General features: G+C 51.5%; 2 protein-coding genes across 4 annotated transcripts; one reads left to right on the forward strand and one right to left on the reverse strand.

The window, feature by feature from the left end:
* Positions 1 to 710: 710 nt before the first annotated feature.
* GUCA1B (guanylate cyclase activator 1B) lies at positions 711 to 10,483 on the forward strand. Of its 2 annotated transcripts, none has more exons than XM_077904023.1 (4): positions 711 to 1,055; positions 7,148 to 7,297; positions 8,488 to 8,608; positions 9,328 to 10,483. In XM_077904023.1, the coding sequence occupies exons 1-4, from the start codon at positions 849 to 851 to the stop codon at positions 9,453 to 9,455; spliced, it is 606 nt and encodes a 201-aa protein (XP_077760149.1). In that variant the 5' UTR covers positions 711 to 848; the 3' UTR covers positions 9,456 to 10,483. The 2 variants fall into 2 exon arrangements, with proteins under 2 accessions (XP_077760149.1, XP_077760150.1); XM_077904024.1 differs by lacking the exon at positions 711 to 1,055 and adding an exon at positions 4,129 to 5,202.
* Positions 10,484 to 10,680: 197 nt separating this feature from the next.
* On the reverse strand, positions 10,681 to 22,085 carry GUCA1A (guanylate cyclase activator 1A). Of its 2 annotated transcripts, XM_077904026.1 has the most exons (5): positions 19,247 to 22,085; positions 18,654 to 19,125; positions 13,180 to 13,329; positions 12,564 to 12,657; positions 10,681 to 12,298 (listed from the first exon to the last, which is right to left on the reverse strand). In XM_077904026.1, the coding sequence occupies exons 2-5, from the start codon at positions 18,852 to 18,854 to the stop codon at positions 12,126 to 12,128; spliced, it is 618 nt and encodes a 205-aa protein (XP_077760152.1). In that variant the 5' UTR covers positions 18,855 to 19,125; positions 19,247 to 22,085; the 3' UTR covers positions 10,681 to 12,125. The 2 variants fall into 2 exon arrangements, with proteins under 2 accessions (XP_077760152.1, XP_077760151.1); XM_077904025.1 differs by having other exon boundaries at positions 18,654 to 22,085.
* Between the last annotated feature and the right edge of the window lie 769 nt (positions 22,086 to 22,854).

A 22,854-nucleotide genomic window follows, 5' to 3' on the forward strand; every position in this document is an offset into this window, starting at 1 on the left:
GATCACAACCTAAGCCGAAGGCAGATGCTCATCCTCTGAGCCACCCAGGTGTCCCTTGAAGATATCATTTTAATATTACCTTAAAATAAGCACAAATATATCATTGATTAAAAAATAAATTTGCAGGGCATTCAGTGTAAAAAAGCAAGAGCCTCAGAGTTCAAGCCACTCGCCCAGATGCTTCTCAAGTATTCATGCTTAGGAGAGAAAGTAGCCACAGCCCTGTCTCTCGGCCTTGGGTGAAGAGTGTTGGAGGGAAGCATTTGTACTTTAAATTGGAAAATGGAACATTTCCAAGACTCAAGGGTGTGACTTGCTGGGCCTAAGTCACATCATAGATTCTGCTGATTCTCGTTGGACCAGGTGGAGGAGTGAGGCCCAGATCGCCAGCCGCTTCTATTTGTTGGGCTAGGAGTTGGTCTTGCTCCCTCTCTGGACTTTGGAGTCTGTGTCTCCCGCATGGTGTCCAACTAAAGGAATAGGGGGCATGTGTGAGATGGTAGCGTGTCAGTTTCCTGGCCTTCCCCTTCAGGATCTGCTGGGGAGGCTTAGTTGCATGGTTGTCGAGACTGAAGGGGAGGGGTGAGGCTGGGGGAGCTTAGCTGACTGGAGGTCAGACCTTCCAGAGGAATCTTCTAATGATCTTAGGGCGCTTAGCTGGCCTGGTCCCGCCCCCCACCCCCCTGCCACCTGCCCCCTACCCTGCCTGTCCTGTTCAGTTGCCAGTAGATGGTGAGGAGACTGGCTAAGTAGAGGGGAGGCAGGAAGTGACTGCAGGCCTAAGGCATCATCCACAGCAGCCCAGAGGAGGTGCGGACCCTTGCTCCTTGACATTGCTCCAGGCCAGGATGGGGCAGCAGTTCAGCTGGGAGGAGGCGGAGGCGGCCGGCGAGATGGACGTGGCTGAGCTCCAGGAGTGGTACAAGAAGTTCGTGGTGGAGTGCCCCAGCGGCTCTCTCTTCATGCACGAGTTTAAGCGTTTCTTCAAGGTCACGGGCAATGAGGAGGCCACCCAGTATGTAGAGGGCATGTTCCGAGCCTTCGACAAGAATGGGGTAAGGAGGCGCTTAGAAGGGAGGACGCCTGGCTAGTCCTGCTGGCTCATTCCCTATGGAGCTGAAGGAGCATCGCTGGTGGGAGGGAGCCCCCAGTCCCTGGTCCTCTGGCTCTTTTCTCTCCATTCCCTGCTCACCTTTTCTCTCTCTTTCTCCCAGACTCCTCTCTTTCCATTATTCTGTCCCTTCCCATCTTTCCTTCCCTCCTCTCTGTCTCACCCTCTCTCCCCGTCTCCCTGCTCTTCCTGAACACCTAGTCTTCCCCTGCTGAGAGCCAAAAGTAGGCTGGGCAGAAGGGCAAACAGGTCAATCCTCGATTTGTGTATTTTTGGCCAAGGCTCTACAGCCTCGGGACTCAGCTTTTCATACCTTCTTTTTTTTTTTTTTTAATTTTTTTTTCTTTATTTATTTATGATAGTCACAGAGAGAGAGAGAGAGAGAGAGGCAGAGACACAGGCAGAGGGAGAAGCAGACTCCATGCACCGGGAGCCCGACGTGGGATTCGATCCCGGGTCTCCAGGATCGCGCTCTGGGCCAAAGGCAGGCGCCAAACCGCTGCGCCACCCAGGGATCCCTTTTCATACCTTCTAGAGCCCCTGTCACTTTAAAGATAAGGAGCTAAAGAGCTGTCCCAAAGGGATGAGCTATCTTGGCCTAGACCCTGAGCTCCGCCTCACTGGGGGCTTTGGAATTAAGACCAATCAGGTCTTCCCACCCAGCATCTTGGGGCAGCTGGAGGGGGACTCCTGTGCTGATGCGGCCACGGGATGGACTATGCAAAACTCCCTTCCATGTCTCCAAGCCATAGAAGATCTTGTGAAATCATATAACCATGGGGTTTCTTTAAGCCCCCCAATGGCTCCTGCAGCTGAGAAGATACTATGTTTTTGTATGTACGCACCTGGAAACTGAATTTAGAAATGGAAACCCCTTCATTATGTAAGGTCATCCATCCAGTGCCTCCAAGGTCCTTTAAATCATTAAAATTGCCTCAAGTACCTATTTCGGCCCCCCAAAATTGAGGGAAGGGTGTTGGATATAGATAACTGATCTGGAGAAAGCCTCTATACTCCACTTCTCCAGGTGTGGAGTGGCAAGCTTCACTCTCCAGGCTGAATCAGTGCTCTTCAGGTCTGACCTTGTCCAGGGACCATTAGCGCACATCTCCTCCTCCGCACCTTTGTGGGGGGTGGGATGGGAGGGTGGGCTCAGAGTCCTCAGGGCACCAGAAACCTCTAAGGATGATCCCTGTGAACTCCCTCGCATGGCACAGAGTGAGCCTTCAGACTTTGCCAAGCTCCTCTTCTGCTCCCTCCCCTCCAAGCCCACCATAGCCCACTTAATTATCCAAATTAAATGACAAAACAACCAGAACAAAAAGAAGTGAACTGATTTACCCAAGATCATATACAGAAGGGTCCTGAATCCCAGACAAGTGTACCTGCTTAGAAGGCAGTTTGGTTTGGGTTTTGTTGGTTTGGGTTTTTGTGTTTTTTTGTTTTTTTGTTTTTTTTGAGAAAGAGAAAATGTTTTGTTTGTTTTTTTAAGATTTTATTTACTTATTCATGAGAGACACACAGAGAGAGAGGCAGAGACAAGGGCACAGGGAGAAGCAGGCTCCATGCAGGGAGCCCAATGTGGGACTCCATCCCAGGATCCTGGGATCACGACCTGAGCCGAAAGCAGACGCTTAACCACTAAACCACCCAGGCGTCTGGAGAAATGATTAAAAAAAAAAAAAAAAAAAAAAGGTCAAATGTGACAAGACTTACTATTATAAATATATCAATCTTCCCATATTCATCTAAAAATTCAGTACAGTGGGGCACCTGAGTGGTTCAGTCAGTTAAGTGTCTGCCTTTGGCTCAGACCATTGATCCCAGGGTCCTGGGATTGAGTCCCTTGTTGGGCTTTCTGCTCAGTGGGGAGTCTGCTTCTCCCTCTCCTGCTTCTCCCACTGCTTGTGCATGCGCGTGCTCTCTCTCGCTCTGTCTCTGTCAAATAAGTAAATAAAATCTTTTTTAAAAATAAATTAAAAATTTAAAAATGAAAACTCAGTATGATAACAATTCAAGATCCAAAAGGGATTGATTGTCAAGCTTGTGGGCATAATATAGCTGTACCTCTTATACCTCATCTCTTCTTAAAAATTAGCACAAGATAGACATCGATTACTTTTTTCTTTTTCTTATAGCTTTTATCTTGATAGGAATTTAAGTTTATACCAAGTTGAAAGAATAGTATAAGTGACTCTTATGTACAGTTTATCCTTTATCCAGTTGTTCACATTTTACCCCATTTGCTTTATCAGTGTGTGTCCCTCTCTTTTAGAGAAAGTTGGAGACATCATGCCCTTTTACCACACATTTCAGTGTGCTTTTCCTAAGAACAAGGACATTCTCTTAAATAACCTAATACAAAGATCAAAATCAGAAAATTCAGGGACTCTTGGGTGGCTCAGTTGATCAAGCACCCACCTCTTGGTTTTGGCTCAGGTCATGATCCCAGGGTCAAGAGATCAAGCCCTGTGTCAGGCTCCGTGCTGGACATGGAGTCAGCTCCCCTCCATGTGTGTGCCCGTGCTCTCCTCTTAAAAGATTGCCTGCTTTCTTTTTTTTCTTTTTTTAGTCTAATCACATTGCATTTACTTGTCCTGTCTTTTCAGTCTTTAATTCTGAATCTTTATTTTTTAAATTTATTCATGAGAGAGACAGAGAGGCAGAGACACAGGGAGAGGGAGAAGCAGGCTCCCTGCAGGGAGCCTGATGTGGGACTCGATCCCGGGACTCCAGGATCATGACCTGAGCCAAAGGTAGACTCTCAACTGCTGAGCCACCCAGGCATCCCTTTAACTCAGAATCTTTAGTCTCAGCTTTTCTTTTTTTTTTTTTTTTTTTTAATTTTTTATTTATTTATGATAGTCACAGAGAGAGAGAGAGAGGCGGAGACATAGGCAGAGGGAGAAGCAGGCTCCATGCACCGGGAGTCTGATGTGGGATTCGATCCCGGGTCTCCAGGATCGTGCCCTGGGCCAAAGGCAGGCGCCAAACCGCTGCGCCACCCAGGGATCCCTAGTCTCAGCTTTTCTTTGTCTTTTTTGACCCTGACATTTTTGAAGATTGCAAGGCAATTAATTTTGTAGAATGTCTCATAATTTGGGTTTGTTCAGTGTAGTTTTGTGATTAGCTTCAGGTTTTCCATTTCTGGCGTCGATGTCCCAGACATGATGTCATGTGCCTTTTCAGGGCTTCCTGTCAGGGGCACGTGATGTTGGTCTGTCCCATTGCTGGGTGGTTAACTTCTGTCATTTGGTTGCATGGTGTCTGCCAGGTTTCTCCACTGTAGAGTTACCATTTTTCCTTTATAATTAACAAGCATCTTATAGGGAGATACTTTGAGACTAAGTAAATATTCTGTGACTCCACAGATTTTCCTCTGCTAGGCTTGGCATCCATCGATAATTTTCTAATTCTACCATCAGTTCCTTGTTTATTCATTGGAATCCTACAATGAAGAAAGAGCTTCCCTACACGAGTGTTAAGTTCCTCTATCAGGAACTTTCTTCTTTTCTTTCACCACATAGTCTCTGTCTCCAAACCCATACTCATTTCCCTCCCTGCATTGGCACCATCTTTCCATGAGTGAGTCTCATTTCTGGGCAATTGGGCTGAACATTGTGAGGCAAATAAGATCAAGAGTTCATAGACCTAGCTCACATGTCAATTCTGTGGGGGGCTGGGGTGGAAATGGGGGTTTGGAGGAGGCAAGGAGGTCAGCATCTGCCTCTGAAAGTTCCTCTTTCTTGTAACACCCTTGTCTCTAGCAGTTGGCCTTTGACTCACTGGGATGGAAGAAAGGAGAGGGAGAAATCAAATGTCGTCTGGGATCCTTATGTAACCTGCTGTAGGGTCAGGGTTGGTGCGCATATGCAGCCAGTTCTGGGAGAAGTAGGGCAGATAATCCCACAGAGCAGCTCACACGCCTGTCACTTCTGCTCCTGCTCTCTAGTCGACAGGCATTTCCATCATCTTCCCATTGCCTCTGTGAGTAATTGAAGCTGATGAGGGCTGAAGGCCTAGCACAGGGGATGAGATTAGTCCCAGCTCGGAGCTTTCCAGGACTCGTGAAGGATGAAGCAACCTTACAGGTGAGGTCACTCCTCAGGAATGGTTGCTCTACAGTGTGCCTCACGGGAGCCAAGGGCTCTTTGTGGTACCCTCAGGCAGAGGGAGGATGTTGTGAGAACAGAATGTTCTAGACATAGAATGTGGGAGAATCTATAGATCTGGAGGGTAAGGATTTGTTGGTGGTTTTGTTTTTTTTTGTTCTTCTCTCCGTGGTGCTAGATACGGAGGCTCATTTTTCAGACAGTAATAGACCTTGAGGAGAGAAGGAAAGTTCTCCAACTTGAACTAGAGAAGTCTTATAGCTTGAAAGGCTCTGCCACTTCCTACGTGGGTTTTCCTTGGGCAACCTATTTGACCTTTGAGCCTCAGCTTCCTCATCCATAAAGTGGGTATAACAAACCTGAGGGAGTTGACAAATGTGATATAGATGGTGCCTACCAGCCATTTTGGATACATTTTTCTACTCTTATTTTTTTTTGTCTTTTTGTTTTTTTAAAGATTTATTTATTCATGAGAGAGGCAGAGACACAGGCAGAGGGAGAAGCAGGCCTGTCTTGTTTCCTTCTTGGTTTTTCCATAGGCTTTTTGCTATTTACCTCATTTTCTGTCGTATTCTGTTGCTCACACCTTGCTCACTCAAGTACCCCATGATCCGGGTGTGGGGCTCCCAAGCATATGACCCAGTGGAACAGGGGTGCTCTAGGCCAGCAGTGTCATTTCCCACTACAAAGCCCTGTGCATGCCAGCCACTCCTGAGGGAGCAATGAGTCAGGTTCTGGCTTCAGAGCCTTGAGGTCCCCACCCTTACAAGACAGGAGTGCCTATAGGTGGGAATGCTGGGTGAAGCTCAGCCTGATTAGCCCCCTGTAGGCACCATGGCTGCCAGCCTCTCACCTCCAACTTGGTGTAGAAGAACAAGAAGTGAATGTTCCCTCTGCCTCTGGTTTATTGCTTTTGGAATCACTGTCACATTTTTTTTTTTAAGATTTTATTTAAAAAAAAAAAAGATTTTATTTATTCATGAGACACACAGAGGCAGAGACAGGCAGAGGGAGAAACAGGCTCCCTGCGGGGATCCCGATGCAGGACTCCATCTCAGGACCACCTGAGCTGAAGGCAGATGCTCAACCACTGAGCCACCCAGACGTCCCTCATTGTCACATTCTTATTAAGAGTTTTGGTTACCTGATCGGAGTCTCCCCACAGAGGTGGACTCTGTCTCCTTCTCCCTCTGGGCAGTCAGCCCCTAGGTTCCATCTCCCCTACCCCTTCCTGGGTTGGGTGGAGGAGGCCTGTCCTTCAGGGAGGCTAATGTTCACCAGGGCCTAGATGTGAGGGAGCCAGAGCCCCTGCCTGCCTGCCTTCCTCGGGCTCAGAGTGAGTGAAAGGATAAAGGACATTTTTAGGGTGAGCGCTGCTTCCTAATCTTCCAGAACTGCCTGTATCCCAAATTCAAATTAAACCAATCATTTATTCATTGATTCGTAAATATTTATGAGACCCTGACTCTGCACAGAGGTGGCGCTGGGCTGAGGACAAAGGAGAGACAAAGGCATAGCAAACCCCTCTTTTCTCCAGGTATATAATACAGCTGGACAATGAGACATACGTGCAAAACGGCTAAGTGACACCAGAGTAAGACCCAGACTGAGCAGAATAGAGTACAGATGCTGGAATGCTAGAAGAGGGAGCGAGAGACCGCTGTAGCCGAAGGGGTGGGAGAAGGAAGGCTTCCTGGAGGAGGGGCCCCTTGAGCTAGGCCTGGAAGGTCGGGTAGGATTGGGTGATTCCAGACCAGGCAACGGTGCTAGGGTGAGGAACAGCCATGAGCAAAGCCAGAGAGGCCACGAGGATGGCCAGGCTCAAAGCCCTGAGTTCTTAGGGATGGATGGCCCAGAATCAGGCCCATAGCTCTGCTCCAGGGAAGGCGGGAGGGGCCTCACAGCTGCCGCTCCCCTCCTACAGGACAACACCATTGACTTCCTGGAGTATGTGGCAGCCCTGAACCTTGTGCTGAGGGGCACCCTGGAGCACAAGCTCAAGTGGACCTTTAAGATCTATGACAAGGACCGCAATGGCTGCATTGACCGGCTGGAGCTGCTTGACATTGTGGAGGTGAGTGGCTGCCCCTGGCCCCTGGAGTGGGGGCCCCTGGGGCTGTAAGGGGCAGCACTGGAATCATTCAGAGGGTGCTTTCTGACCACAGTCAGAATTAAGCTAGAGATCAATTACAAAATGATAGAGGCACCTGGATGGCTCAGTAGGTTGAGCATCTGCCTGTAGCTCAGGTCATGATCCCGGGGTCCTGGGTCGAGTCCCACATCAATCTCACTGCAGGGAGTCTGCTTCTCCCTCCCTCCCTCCCTCCCTCTCTCTCTCTCTCTCTCTCTCAAATAAGCAAATAAAATATTTTTTTAAAGATATCTAAAAGAGGGCAGCCCAGGTGGCTCAGCGGTTTAGCACCGCCTTAAGCCCAGGGCCTGATCCTGGAGACTGGGGATCGAGTCCCACATCGGGCTCCCTTCAGGGAGCCTACTTCTCCCTCTGCCTGTGTCTCTGCCTCTCTCTCTCTGTGTCTCTTATGTATAAATAAATAAAATCTTAAAAAAAAAGATATCTAAAAGATCCCCATCTGTTTGGAAATAAGGCAATATACTCCCAAATATTCCAGAAATCGTACAAATTATATCACACACATACACGTGCCAAGTGTTTTGAACTGAGTGATACTACAGATGTAACGTAACCAAACTGGGGACTGTAGCCAAAGCTGGGCTTACAGAGCCTTTCTGTAGCCTTAGAGTGCATGTGCTGGAAGTGAGAGGCAGGAAATAAATGATTATAGAAGTCATCTCAAGAAATTAGAAAAATGAAGAATAAATTAAACCCAGAGAATAGAAGAAGGGAAATACTATAAGGCAGAAACTAATGAAATAGAAAAACAAGCGCACGGAGAAGAGAAGTCAACAAAACCAAGATCTGGTTCTTTGAAGGACTAACCAGGCTGATAGATGATTAGCAAGAATAAACAAGGAGGGAAAAGTCCTGCCAACTGACTTCTGACCCCTGACCTGGGTCAGCCTGTTCCTCCCTAGAACTGTGCTCTCAGGTGGCGGTGGTCCATCCATGACACAGATATAGAAGTGGCCTTAGGGCAGTTCTGTGACTTGCCCAAGCTCATCCATCCCAGGAAGGTGTTGGGGCTGGCCGTGGTCGGTGGGGCCCACCGTGTCCCAGACTCTTTGCTGGGCAAGGAGGCCCTGGGGGCCACAAGATTGTGGCTGCAGCTTGGTTTCTTTCCTCAGGCGATCTACAAGCTGAAGAAAGCCTGCAGGGTGGAGATGGAGTCTGAGCAGCAAGGACAACTGCTCACACCTGAGGAGGTGGTAGACAGGATCTTCCTTCTGGTGGATGAGAACGGAGATGGTAATGGGGGAGCGGAGATAGGGGACTGCCCACTCCACAGCACCCCCACTTTCTGGCCGTGTGACCCTGGGCAAGGCCCTCCACCTGCCAGCAACTGTCATCCTCAGCTGTGAGCTGGGTACAGAGAGGAGGACATAAAATAACAGGAGTGTCCCTGGCACAGGATGTCCCTAAGAACGATTTAAGCTCCTACTGGAGCTGCTGATGGAGGCCAGGCAGGCACAGTGAAAGAGTAGGGGCTTTTGAGTCAGGCAAACTATTTCACCACTCAGTCTGGACTCAGTTTTCTCATCTGGAAAATGGGGATAATAATGATTTCGAGGAGTAAATGGGGCAATATATTTGAGAGATGGGCATAGGGAAGGCTACTGAGGCTCTCTTCCCTGTAGCTTGATGCACCAGCCCCAAGGCTGTGGAGGGAGGGAGCAAGCTGGGAACACTCCCAGAAGAGCCCTCAGGAACATTTGTAAGGTACCCCTGGGCCAAAGTGAACTTAAATTCATTTGCAAAGCAAGTCCCTTAAACTCCTGGAAGGTTCCAGGAGACTTCTGGAGAATGGGAGAATTGACAAGCCCCAGGCTTAGGCCCTGAGACTGCAGGCTCATTTGTGTAAGAGGTGTAGGCTAGCATTAGAGGATGCCCCCGCTAGGAGAGGCCTCTCCTCTTGCCCCCACCCCATTTCTTCCATGCTCCCACACTATTTCCCACCCCTTGCTCAGGTCAGCTCTCCCTGAATGAATTCATTGAAGGCGCCCGCCGCGACAAGTGGGTGATGAAGATGCTGCAGATGGATGTGAATCCCGGTGGCTGGATCTCCCAGCAGAGGCGGAGAAGTGCCATGTTCTGAGGAGTCTGGACTAGTCCACAGGCCCCTCCAAGACTCCATGCTCGCCAGGTTTCCAGAATAGTGAGAGGGTGCCAGGCCCAGCCTACTGATGCTCACTCTCATCTGGCACCCACTATGAAAGGGGTTGGGGCCGAGGGGGGTGGATAGGGGTTTTGGTCTGAAGTGGCCAGCAGGACACAGTCCCCTGGGAGGAGTTACTGGCGTGGTGAAGGGAAATGGCTTCTTCTCTCCTGCCAGAGGCTTCTGGGGAAAAAATGCTTTGGCTGGGTGGTTGTGGGGCATCCACAATTTCCTGCATGGTTCATAGCTGGAAGCAGGGGAAGACCGAGGGATGGAGGGGTCCCACAGATCAAACCGGCAATGAGACTGCCCACACAGTGTGAGGCAGCCTGCTAGAAGGCAGGGGGCTGGAAGTCTGTCCGCAAGGGAAAATTGCAGCCAGTAAGGAAGGCTCCCGTCTTCCCGGCTGTGCTTAAAGGAGCTGTTTCAGCTCTGCCCTGGTGCTGCTCCCCCAGCCCCTGCTGCCAGCCCACACCCTGACACCACCCTCCTCCCCACCTTCCTACCCCTCCTCCCACACCGGCCTTTCCAACCCCCACCCCATGGACCTGCCTGCCGGGATTCCCAGCCACGAGGGATTCCCAGCCACAAGCCGGTTGAGTCTCCCTGAAGGACAGGAGACCTTTCTCTGTCTCTGGGGAGAACTTGTTCTAGGCCAGGCTTTGCCTCCAGCTGGTATGGACCCAAGATGGCCCTTTCTCTCTCTCCCTAACCTCAATGATCTTACCTGCACAGTGAGCAAGTTGGACAAAACAGGCAGTTTTCTGATTATTATGTTTAAATGTGGAATTACTTTGTCATACAAACTTTGTGTGCAACCTCAATGTACAAACTAGATTTCAAATAAAGGGAGTCATTCTGGCTAAAGTTGGTGGGGGTAGGGGGTGGGGGTGAGGAACTCAGAACAGGAACTCATTTGAATAGATATGTTTTTATGTTGATGGATGAAAAATAAAACTCACCTACTGAACTGCAGTTTCACAGGCATGATATTAATGTATAAAGTTTCCTTCAGAAATAAATTTTAGGGGGGCACCCAAGTGGCTCAGTGGTTGAGCGTCAGCGTTTGGCTCAAGTCATTATCCCGGGGTCCTGGGATCAAGCCATATGTTAGGCTCCCTGCTCAGTGAGGAGCCTGCTTCTCTCTTTCCCTCCGACCTTCCTCCCTGTTTATGCTCACTTGCTCTCTAAAATAAATTAAATCTTGAAAAAGAATTTTTAAAACAAATCTTAGGTAAAAAACAGCTGATTGAAAAATAATTAACCCAGGTGGGACATAGATCTGTCCCCAAGTCATGAAGGTGGTATGTGCCTTGACTTTGGGGAAATGTCCTAATTCTGTTCAAATACCCTCCCACCTCCCACTTTCAGGATTTCCCAAGAGGCAGCCACCAAGAGAAGGAGAAGAAATGTCAACCATGTTTTTCCCTGGCTGTTCCTGGCACTGACCTCCACCTTCCCACCATGTCTGTGCTCAGGCCCTGGCTGCCTTCCTGGTCTAGGGTGGTCCCGGTGATGGGTAGGACCCTCTTGTCCCCACCCCACCCCTTGGGGTGAGGAAGGGGCTCTCTGCCAGCTGAGGCTTCATTCCTCTTGCCCCTTATTTTCTCTCTCCTACCCTTGGATTTTTATTCACTCCTTGTACTTCCCCACACCCAGCCGAAGTGATGACTCAAAGCCCAGAAGAAGGAGCATCTTTGAAAAAATGATCACAACGACTTCGGCCTGTGTCTCTCCCCAAGTTCTTGGACAGGTATTCCTAAAGTTGGGGTGTGCAAAGAATGGGAATGCCCACCCCCTCCAATAGCCTGTCCCACTTCCCAACTGGTGTCAGGTGTCACTGCAGCAAGAGGGATTTAGGTTAGACCAGGGATGGCCAGGACGCTCACCACAGGCAACGAGTCACAGAGCTGTGGGAAACCACATGGCACCACTGCAGGGCCAGTAGCGGAAGTACAGGTGCTGTGCAGTCACTTCTGCATAAAGACCGATTTCCTCTGGATAAATGAGGACTTTGTCCAGTACCATAGCTTCTCTTAGCATATTTTATTATAATGATGCTTAGCCTGTTAGTTCCTTACGGATAAGAACTATCCTCTTTTTGGCATGTCCAATATCTAGCATTAATACAAAGGAGGTGTTCGATAAATGCTTTGTGGAAGGGAGGAACAAATCAACGCACCACAGAAGTAGGCTCCAGGGTGCTGGGTGCAGGTTGAGTGTGTGATCAAAACGCCCAGACGGAAGCTGCAGCCCCCCGATCTATAGGATTCCGTCAGAGTCCATGAAAGCCCAGTTCTGCGACAGAGCCTCCTGGCCTAAGAAAGAGTGGGACTGGAGAAGCTCAGTACGGAAAGCTGGGAGAAGCCGGGAGAAGCCAGGGAAGGGCTCTGGGGGTCCCCAGCAGGGAGCAGTCACCACCAGCTGAGTCAAGCACAGGGTTCAGGAACCATCCTTCTGGACTCCCACCCCTGCCCTTCTGCCCCGGCCGTGCACCCCAAAGAGGCGACTGTGCCTTTCAGTTCAGTAGACTGGATCTAGTATTACAATGACGACCCCAGGCACCAACACACATCCCCTCCCCAGTACAGAAGGACACTGGCAGTGGGCTCAGCCAGCTGCCTCAGTGCCCCCACCGCCTGCCCCCTCCGCCCCTTCCTCCTCTTGCTCCCCGTTCTGGAGCCTTCTCACGATACGGGTGAGGTCCAGGCTCCGTGTCAGCGTGTCCAGGAGCATCTGGTCCTTCTGGACGCCCTCAATGAACTCCTCCAGGGAGAGTTCCCCTGGGACAGAGAGAAAAGGGAGTCAGGGCAGGGAGGGTGTTCCCTCCCATCTCCTTGGTGGGATCGTGGGGGCGGGGGGCGAGCTGGAGTCTTACATGGGGGGCTCAGAGCCAAGACTGAGCGGGTAGCAGGCAAAGGAGCCAGGGACCAAAGTCTGGTCTGGAGGTCCCTAAAATCCAACTCCTGGGGCCGAGGGCAGAGCCCCTTTGTGCCTCCTCCTCCCCTCCTGCCCCGCCCCTGGCAGCCCCCATCTCCGCCTCCTCACCATCCCCGTTGACATCGATCTTGGAGAACACCGTATTGGTGAACTCTTCGGCACTCATGGTTGAGTCGCTGCAGGGGTTAATGGCTCGGATGGCCTGGGGAGAAGAAGTGAGAGGAGCCTTCCTAGCTGGTGCCTGAGCCACCGAGTGGGCACTGGAGACCGTGCTGGGGTGCAAGGGCTTGTGTCCGTACAGGTGAGAAAACAGGCCTGGGGCACCCAGGTGGCTCAGTGGTTGAGCGTCTGCCCGGGGTCCTGGGGTGGAGTCCCGCATCAGCCTCCCTGCAAGGAGCCTGCTTCTCCCTCTGCCTGTGTCTCTGCCTCTCTCTGTGTGTCTCTCATGAATGAATGAACGAATGAATGAATGAATGAATGAATGAATAAAATTTAAAAAAAAAAAAAGAAGAAGAAGAAGAGAGAAAAGAAAAAGAAAAAGCTCCCAAGACAGGATGGCGGGAGGCCCAGGTCTTGCAGCTGCCTCCCCCTACCCCTGCCCTGGACTCACCCTGGGTCCCAATCCTGTCCCCTCCTGAGACCGCAGTTCGCCTGCTGAAGACCCACCCTGCCCACCCGCCCCGCCCTGGCCCTCGGGCTGTCGGCCCTCTGCACCTGCAGTTACCCGGATGATGGTGAGCAGCTCATCGCGGTCGATGCATCCGTTGCCATCGACGTCGTAGAGCTTGAAGTACCAGCGCAGCTTCTGTTCCACCTTCCCCTTGAGGACCAGGCTGAGCGCCGCCACGTACTCCATGAAGTCGATGTAGCCGTCCTGGGCGAGAGGCGCGGCCGCCGTGAGCCGCTCCCAGAGGCCGTGCCACAGGCTGAGCCTTCCTGCCCGGAGCCGCCCCCCAGCCCCCCAGCGTTGTGTCCCGCCCGGGCTGCCCGCCCGGCGCCCCATTGGCCCCAGGCTGAAAGGTGGTGCTCTCCCTTCACTGGTATTTTGGTGCCTGCGGGCACTGGCTGCTCCCAGGTGATTCTCAAACTGGAGCCCTTCCTGTTGTGAAAAGGTGTGCAGGTGGGGGAAGAGGAACTGAAACCCCACTGCCGGGGAAATGCATGCTTTTCCCAGCTGCGGAGAGGGCAGGAGGTAGATGGGGAGGCAGGGAGCACCCTTCTCCTTCCCATTCCTCCAACTCTGCTGAACAACTGCTACGCCCCTGAGAGTGGCTTCAGATTTCAGTAGGGTATGGACCTGGTCCTGGTGGGAATGCGGTGTTGGGGCACAGGTTTGAATCCTGCCTTCACCCTCTCAGAGCTGTGGGGTCTGGGGCAAAGGACTCGATGTCTCAATCTCCTCATCTATACTAGTTATGATAGTACCTACCTCTGTGGGATTGTGGTGGGATTAAGTGAATTTCTTTTTTTTTTTTTAAGATTTTATTTATTTATTCATGAGAGAGAGGTAGAGACACAGACAGAGGGAGAAGCAGGCACCATGCAGGGAGCCCAAGGTGGGATTCGATCCCAGGACCCCAACCTGGGATCTCAGGATCCCAGGATCTCAGGATCACGACCTGGGCCGAAGGCAGCCGCTCAGCCACTGAGCCACCCAGACGCCCCATTAAGTGAGTTTCTGGATCTAAAGCACTCAACATTGCCTTGCATACAGCCAGCCCTCAGGAAATGTTAGCTATTACTGTCACTACACTTCCTGTGCTCATTTTTATAATGAGACCACTGTGCCATCACGACGTAATGCAACGACAACACACCTAGACAGGACAGGATGGAGTCACAGACCAAGAACACACAACTCTGCCGGGGCAAAGGCCAGAGAAGAGGCTTGGGGAGGCTTCCTGGGAAAGGGGTTGACCATGGGAGAGAGTGGCACTGGACCTGCCTGTGGGGTATTTCTCCGGGGTCCCCCAAATGTCACAGGCTGACCCCCTGTTCACCCCTGCCAGCCCCACCAGTGGGGTCAGGGAAACCGAGAACAGAGGCCTGCCTCTGCTCATCTGGCCCCCAAGCCGAGGGAAGCTCATGGAGGGAAGCCTGTGTTGTGCAGAGAGGCTAAGGTAAGGAGCACTGGACTCAGAGTGTGTGAACTTGGAGTCCGGCTCCTGTTCCTCCACTTACTCATGACCCTGGTCCTGGGACCAGGAAGTTACCCAGAGGCATATCTGGGGTCAGAAAAAAGACCTCTGACAGGGAGATTTGCCAGCCTTATGTAGTAATGAGCTCCCTGCCACTGAAAGTATGCAAGCAGGGGCTGGAGCTCGGTTATTAAAGATGTGTCAGACGCTGGGAAGGATGGCCTCTGAGATTGGGCTGTCCCAGCCCTGGGCCTCAGGTGAGGCCTTGATGAGCCGCAGCCCCACAGTGGGTGTCATGATCATAGTGAACCTTCGCGTGGTGCTTCCCTGTGTTCATAGGCTTTCACGTACGCCTTAGCTCATTCCATCCTTGCCCAATCCAGGCCCGGGTTGTCCTCAGAATAGAGCAAGCCCCCCCCATGCCACAATGCTCAGAGAAGCAAGAGAAACAATCAAGGAGGTTTTCCCTGGGCAAGAGGAAACGGGGCAAAGACATAGGGCGAGGACACTTGTGCTTTTCACTTTTTTTGTCTATTGTGGGAAATGTTTACAGCGAGCTGTACAAAATTACTTTTTTTTTCAAAATTACTTTTATAATTAAAAAAAAAAGGCTAAAAAGGGGCAATGGAAAAGTAGGGGGCTCTCGCACCAGGAAGAGCTAATTGACGTCCTAGGAGAGGTGTGACCTTGGGTAAGTCAGGGGGTATCTCTGGGTCTCGGTTCCTCAGCTGGACAGTGGGGAATGACAGTGCCCACTTTTCAAGACTGTGGGACGGGTTAGATTCAGTAATGATATGCTTTCCTCATTTAATCACACCCCCTGGGAGGTGGGATTTTTGTCCCCATTTTCAGAGGAAAGCTGAAGTTGAGAGGACTTAGATCCCACAACCAACGAACGAGCAAGCCTTGGCTAGAAACCAGGTCTCCTAAATCCTACCTGGCGCTCAGATGCAGAAGTGAAGATTTACATCAATTTGTGTGCACCTGTGCGAGTGCCAGGCATGGCCAAGCCCAGGCAAAACTTTGAAGCAAGCAAAGCACATGCTTACCTCCTCCTCCGGCCCCCCTCCCCGCCACACTCAGCGCTCACGCTGCTGCACCCCCAGCCCTGCCCGTCCAGCACAGTCCCCTAGGATCCTACTTGCCTGCTCACTCAGGGGTTGCAGACTTTTTCTGCAAAGGGCCACACAGCAAATATTTCAGTTTGGGCGATGTGTAAACACGGGAGTGGGGTTTGTTCTAATGAAACGTCATTTGTAAAAACAGGCCCACAGGCCATCATTTGCACAGCCCTGTTTGACTCCCCATTTGGAGGGCACCTGGGGGGCTCAGTGGTTGAGCATCTGCCTTGGGCTCAGGGCATGATCCCGGGGTCCTGGGATCGAGTTCCGCATCGGGCTCCCTGCATGGAGCCCGCTTCTCCCTCTGCCTGTGTCTCTGCCTCTCTCCCGGTGTCTCTCATGAATAAATAAATAAAATCTTAAAAAAAAAAAAAAGTTTCCCATTTGGGTGTCCCGTGTCTTAGCCCATGTGCTCCACTGCTCTGTGCTCAGGACAATGGGTAGAAGGCAACATTGTCCCAAGTGTGATTTATACCATTGGTATAGATGAGGCCCTTGAAAGGTCACAAAGATGCTCTTCATTTTAGTAGTGATGTATTTAAATTTTTAAAAAATTGGGCAGCCCTGGTGGTGCAGCGGTTTAGTGCTGCCTACAGCCCAGGGTGTGATCCTGGAGACCCAGGATCGAGTCCAATGTCAGGCTCCCTGCATGGAGCCTGCTTCACCCTCTGCCTGTGTCTCTGCCTCTCTCTCTCTCTCTGTCTCTCGTGAATAAATAAATAAAATCTTTAGAAAATAAATAAATATTTAAAAAATTTTATTTTTTAATAAAAATGAGAGACACACAGAGAGGTAGACACATAGGCAGACAGAAAAGCAGGTTTCCTGCAGGGATCCCATGTGGGACTCGATCCAGGATCCCGGGATCATGACCTGAGCTGAAGGCAGACACTCAACTGCTGAGCCACCCAGGGTTCCCAGTGATGCATTTAAATTAATGTGTACTATAAAACACATAATCCGCCCATAGAACTCATGATTTCTCACATGTTCATTCACTCATATAACAAATACTTGTTAAGTACCACCTACGATGGTCCAGGCACTGTTCTAGGTGCTGAAGATACAGGACTGAACTGGACAGATGAAAAAATCTCTGCCCTTGTGGAGCTCACATTCCAGCAAGGGAGACAGAAAACAAATAGTGTCAAAGTGTTATTTGGTATCATGTCTTAGAAGATGAGACCTGCTCTGGAGTGGGATGATGGGACCAGAAGTGCAGGGGCAGGGGCTAGCCCCAGTTAAACAGGGTTTCAACCAGGACATCTGGGCAGGTGTCAGTGGGATGGAGACTTATAGCAGGGGAAGGTGTGAGCCAAGCAGAATTCTGGAGGAAGAGGATCCCGGGTGTGACAAAGGCCCTAAGGTGAAGGCGTGTGTGGTGTAATCAAAGAGGTCAGGTTTGGGACAATAGAGGTGGTGCCTGCAAATGCAGGGTTGGTGGGTTGTCCCTCCCTGGAGTCAGACATGTGACTGTAGGGGGTCCTTCTGGAGATGTGTCTTGACCCCAAAGGTTTCCCTAGCAGATGAGAAGCTGAGATATTTCGGTGTGTTGGGGTGTAAGATGTTGAGGCTCAACCATTGACTTTCCTCCTCCTGTTCAGGAGTTATTCCTTCTTCTGGAGCACTGGGGGCTCCAGCAGAGAGATAACCATCCTTTCTGGTCTCCATGCCACAGGCTCCAGTATTCTGTTCCCCCACAGCTCCTCCAGGAAAGCCAGTGAGCACCAGGATGCTGCCCTTGAGCTTGGGACCCAAAGCCCATAATCTGCTTTGGCCCTTGACCCTAAATATTAGTGAGTTTTAAATAGCCTCTGAGCCCCAGCTATCCTTAGAAGCCCTGGGCACAGTGGTGTTTGGACCTCTGGGCAGCGAGGGGGGCCAGGAAGGCTCTGGGCAGCCTCTCCCTGGCTGGAGGTGGACTCACGGTAGAGCATTGCCACATCCTGTGCTTCAAGTGAGCGCCAGCGGGGGGGTGGTGGGGGGGGTGGGGAGACTGGTTCAGAGACTTGGGTCCTTCTACTACTGCATCTTGACTCAATTGCTCCAAATAAATGGAAAATTTGCTCTTGAAACCAACACACATCTTAACTCATGCTCTCAACATCCATGGCAGATGTGGGTACTGAGCTGAGGATGGGGGAGATGCTGGGCACAAGGCCACAAGCTGATGAAAACTCACTGTGCCCAGCTCCTTGTGCAGCCTCTAGCTAACCAGGAGGTCCTCACCCAGTGTCCCGGTGATTGCACAGGGAGAGTACAACTTGACCACTGTGCAGACCTTCAGACCCACTTGAGAGAAGGTGAGCTGAGGTCACTGGACACTTTGGAGTTGGGAGGAACCTGGACGTCCCAGCGACCAGGCAGCCTTGCCTGTCACCAGAGCATCAGAAGTGACCACAGAGCATCAGGGACGAGCCACATAAGAAGGGCCTGCCTGTGCCAGGCCACCAGGAAATGGAGGCTTCTCACCCTGCTCTCTCCGCTCCACTCCTCCTTCTCCTCCTCCACCCTGTGAGCACCTAAGGGTCTGGGCAAAAGCACCAGGTGCAGCACCTGCCACTTAGTAGGGTGCTCGGTGACTGTCTCGTAAGTGTTTGCCCTTGTTCTGGAGTAAACCAAGACATGTGTGTGCAAGAGGCAGGGGAAGCCGTTAGACTGGGCTCCTGGGTACACGAACCTGCAGACCGCTCTGTCTTCCGCTGGCAAGTGAGGGCACAGAGGGGTCTGGTTTACCTCTGAACCCCTAGTGCCTGACTCACAGTAGGTGCTCAGTGAATATTAGGTCAATTGACTCCCTAACGTAGCCCCAGCTACACAGAGGCACGCTCCCTCCTCCGGCAGACACCACGTCCTGGCACCTGCTCCCCGCAGCCTGTGCAGGCCGTGCCTCCCGGGGGGACCCTCCAGCGCCCCCCTCCACCCAGGCCTCTGCTCACTTTGTTGAAGTCAAAGGTCTCGAACATCTGCTCCACATACTGGCTGGCAGACGGGCTCAGGTTCTTGAGGCCGAAAAACTGGCGGAACTCGTAGAGGGTGAGCTGGCCGGAGGGGCACTCGGTCATGAACTTCTTGTACCACTGGTGGCACTCGGTGCTGCTCAGCTCCTCCACCGACTTGCCGTCCATTACATTGCCCATCTCCTGGGCCTGCGGGTGGCTGGGGCCCGAGGCGGACGGGTCCTGTTCTCGCCGCCGCTGCACACGGGGCGCTGGGCCTTCTAGCGCTGGGTCCTCCTCGCTCACAGGCCAGAGTCCTCCAGAGCTGAGCAAAGAGGGTCTGACGGGGCAAGGAAATGTGGGGAGGAGGTGAGCAGAGGGACAAAGGTGATGGGGGGACGTGCAAACCAGGAGATGCCAGAGAACCAGTGTTAAGTCCCCACTAAACCCTTGCAGCCAATGGGAACCGCTCCTAGGAAAGAGGAGTGAAAATAGAACAAAGCTTAGGGAAGCAGAGGCCCAGGATTACAGCCTTGAGCTGATAGGTGAGAGGATTTTCTTACCCATTTTGCAATCTCCTTATCCCTTCTTACCAGGCAGTGGTTGTTCTGATCCTGTTACCTCCATTCCCTTCTGTTTTTGAGTGCGTTCTTAGTGTTTTTGGTCCCTGTCCTCCGACGTGGAATTGAGGTACATAGGAGATAGAGCTGGTTCCTCTTCAACAGCTGGCCCTACTGTGGGCTCCTGACAGGGCTGCTGTGTACAGTTGTCGAGGCTGTGCACTGCACTTGGCCATCACAATTAAGGGGTTCCAGTCACACCACGGATAGTTAATATATGAGAGCACCTGAGTGATGCAGTTTGTGGGCTTCCGAGACAGAGTCCTGAGCAGCCAGGGGGAAAAGTCCTCCTACCTAACACTGTACAAGTACACATGGCCATGTACACACACTCACTGGTCCTCTTCTGACTACACTCTTACATTCCTAGGGACTGAATCTTTCTCATCCTGAAAGGCCTGAATTCAACCTTCCATTTGATTCCACACTTGATACCACCGCCTGCCAGGGGCATAGGGATAGGGGACAATGAATGCATGCCTAGTGGACTAGGGGACATGTGTGTGTGTGTGTGTGTGTGTGTGTGTGAGGGTGACAGCATGCAGGTGCATGGTAAGCTGCTACTGCCTCTCCCAGAAAGTTCCCAGGCCAATCTTAGGGGCCCATCTGTGATGAGGGTTGTCCCTATCACATAGCACTGTTGTATTCATGATACTTGTAACTAGAAGGAAGCAGTCAAAATGTTAACAGGGCTCATCTCTGGGTCATGACATCACCAGTGAAATTTTAATCTTTGCTTTTTAAGAATTATCTGTATTTTTAAATGGTTTCTAGTAAACGCATGTTGCTCACAAAAACAGAGGATAGCTATTTTTGAAAAAGAAACCAAACAGGACGGCTTTGCCTCTCCTCTGCCTAAAGTGATGAATGCAGGGCGCACTAGGCAGAGTGATGAATGCAGGCCGCTGGGGCCTGCCCGCTTCCATCAAGCTGTCTGGGGTGTGTCTTGGATATGGGGCTGGAGGCAGTGGACCTGGGGCCCAGGCTGGCGTCTTTGTCCATGGAGTCCTCTCGGGTTCGGGGTTTGGACTGAAAGCCTCAAGGATGAGGGAACAGCTCATCTTTCCATCACTCCCTATTTACATCCTCCCCACCCTCCCTCCAGAGCACAAACATGCCCCCCCCCTCTGCAGAATTCAGTTTTCTGACCTCAGTGCACTGACAGTTTGCTTATGTGTTATATGAGCTTTCTATGCTGCTCGAACATTACCACAAGGTCAGTAGCTTCCAACTCTACACATTTATTATCCCGTGGTCACTGGGGGCCAGGAGTCTGAGCATAGCTTCACTGGGTCCTCTGCCCCAGGTCTCAAGGGGCTGTGGTGTCATTTGGACCGTGTTGGCATCCGGAGGCTTGACTGGGGAAGAATCCAATTCCACATCATTCAGGTTGTTGGCTGAATTCATTTCCTGGCTATAGGACAGAGGGCCCTGGCTTCTTGCTGGATACAGTCTAGAGGCCACTCTCAGGTCCTAGAGGCTGCCTGCAGTTTCTAGAAGCAGTCCAAAGTTCCTTGCTACATGGACTCCTCAATGTGGCCACTTATTTCATTGAGCCAGCAAGAAGAATCTCTCTCCAGTCTGCTACAACTGAAGCTTATATAACATAACTAAGCAAGGCAACGCCAACCCATTACCTTTGCCACGTTCTGTGGGTTAGCAGCGAGTCACGGGTGTCCCCCACACTCAGAGGAGGAGGACTGTGCAAAGGCAGGAACAGCAGAAGGTGGAAGTCACAGAAGTCACCTTCACATGTGTGACAACATTCATACTTCTACAATAACATACATGGTGCTCATTTATTTCTCGAATTATAAGCAGCTGTTCATTGTCAGCCTGTCGGGATGCCTGGGGGGCTCAGCGGTTGAGCGTCTGCCTTCAGGTCATGATCCTGGGGTCCTGGGATCGAGTCCCGCATCAGGCTCCCTGCAGGGAGCCTGCTTCTCCCTCTGCCTATGTCTCTGCCTCTTTTTCTGTGTCTCTCATGAAGAAAGATATAAAATCGTTTAAAAAATAAAATACAAAAAAATATTGTCAGCCTGTCTTCAGGAACTCCGGGTAGAGGCTGCGTGCCCTGAGCCCCAGGGGGCTGACCCCTGTGGATGGGGATCACTGGGGCTCCTCTGCCCTCTGGGAATTCATCCACTGGGAAGCCGTGGAAGGAGACCAGTAGGAGAGAAAAGGCTGGGTATTTGTTCCCCGCCCTCCCTACTGGGTCCCAGTTTGGGCCCTGGTTGTTTTCTTCTACCTTCAACCACAGCTCCTACGAAAGCTCCCTCTCTGGGCTCCTGGGACAGAGCTGCCTCCCTCCACCACTCAGGCTCGGGAGTCAGAAGAGCTTCCACCTGTGGCCACTCCCCGAGCAGGTCACCAGTCCCTGAGCTATGCCCACTTCTCTGCAATCACTCCCCTCAGGCAACACTCCTCAGTTACCTTTGGAGGGTGACACCTGACAGGGGCTCTAGCGCAGGAAAACATTGAGTGAGTGAGTGCGTGCACTCACGATGGAAGGAGGAATTAAAGGCTGAAGTAGGATGGAGCTACCAACCAACGGCTCCTGTGTCCAGGGTGCTGAGCTAAGCTTTCGGAATAGGCTTACAATGGCCCTGTGAGGTGGGATTATTTCCACGTGACACAAGAGGAACAGGGGACAGAAAAATCATCCTGAGTGATGTCTGGGTGGCTCAGAGGTTGTGCATCTGCCTTCAGTTCAGGGCGTGATCCCAGGGTCCTGGGGTCGAGTCCTGCATCAGGCTCCCTGCAGGTAGCCGGCTTCTCCCTCTGCCTGTGTCTCTGCCTCTCTCTGTGTGTCTCTCATAAATAAATAAATAAATAAATAAATAAATAAATAAATAAATAAGAAAGAAAGAAAGAAAATCATTGAGGTTCACAGAAATTTGAAGTGGTGGTACCAAAGTTTTCCATCTCACCACCATGCTTTTAACCTAAACCCTTAAATCTCTGAGGAAGGCCCAGGTGGGGGTGGGGGGAAAGCCCTAGGGCTCCTACTCCAACGTCTTCCCTGTGGCCCTTCTGCAGAAACAATTCCAGTGACAGGGGTCTCAAAACCTTTGGATGGGGAGCTCCTCACCCCTTTTCTCTGTCCCAAGGTGGGAAAGAAGTCCGCCAGCTTCCCAATCCCAGAGCCCAGCTTTTCCCTCTCCTGTGGCCTCTCTCTATCCCACTCTCCATTCTCCCAGACACGGTTACCAAGTCAGGAGGGTTGGGATCCATACCGAGGCCTGCAAGAAGAGGTGGACACACAAGAGAGGTACAGAGGGGCAGGGTGGACAGCTTATGCGGTGGACACAGTAGAGAGGCCTGGTGGCTTCCCCAGGCTGCTTTGTCTACAGGAATCCCTCCTGGGACAGGTGCCATAGCAGGTGAGAGGAGACACCTGGCCGAATGGTGCCAAGGAGAGGGAGTGTGGGGGGCAGGTGTGCGGAGGTGGAAGCCGAGCTAAGAGATGGGAGGGCCTGACTGATCCTGTCCCCCACTCTCCACCTCCACAGAAACAGAGCAGAGCTCTAAGCACCCGGTCTTTGCCTTCTAAAACTATCCCACCCACACCGATGGGGACC

This window comes from Canis aureus, chromosome 7 (assembly GCF_053574225.1).
Source record: "Canis aureus isolate CA01 chromosome 7, VMU_Caureus_v.1.0, whole genome shotgun sequence".
Lineage (NCBI taxonomy): Eukaryota > Metazoa > Chordata > Mammalia > Carnivora > Canidae > Canis > Canis aureus.

What these genes read in the sequence shown, in the direction of transcription:
- GUCA1B (XM_077904023.1), top strand. Translation starts at nt 849, where the DNA reads ATGGGGCAGCAGTTCAGCTGGGAGGAGGCGGAGGCGGCCGGCGAGATG. An exon ending in GAGCCTTCGACAAGAATGGG is followed by an intron (nt 1,056 to 7,147) that starts GTAAGGAGGCGC and finishes CCCCTCCTACAG; the next exon opens with GACAACACCATTGACTTCCT. An exon ending in AGCTGCTTGACATTGTGGAG is followed by an intron (nt 7,298 to 8,487) that starts GTGAGTGGCTGC and finishes TTCTTTCCTCAG; the next exon opens with GCGATCTACAAGCTGAAGAA.
- GUCA1A (XM_077904026.1), bottom strand. Translation starts at nt 18,854, where the DNA reads ATGGGCAATGTAATGGACGGCAAGTCGGTGGAGGAGCTGAGCAGCACC. An exon ending in AGACCTTTGACTTCAACAAA is followed by an intron (nt 13,330 to 18,653) that starts GTGAGCAGAGGC and finishes CCTCTCGCCCAG; the next exon opens with GACGGCTACATCGACTTCAT. An exon ending in GATCGATGTCAACGGGGATG is followed by an intron (nt 12,299 to 12,563) that starts GTGAGGAGGCGG and finishes TCTCTGTCCCAG; the next exon opens with GGGAACTCTCCCTGGAGGAG.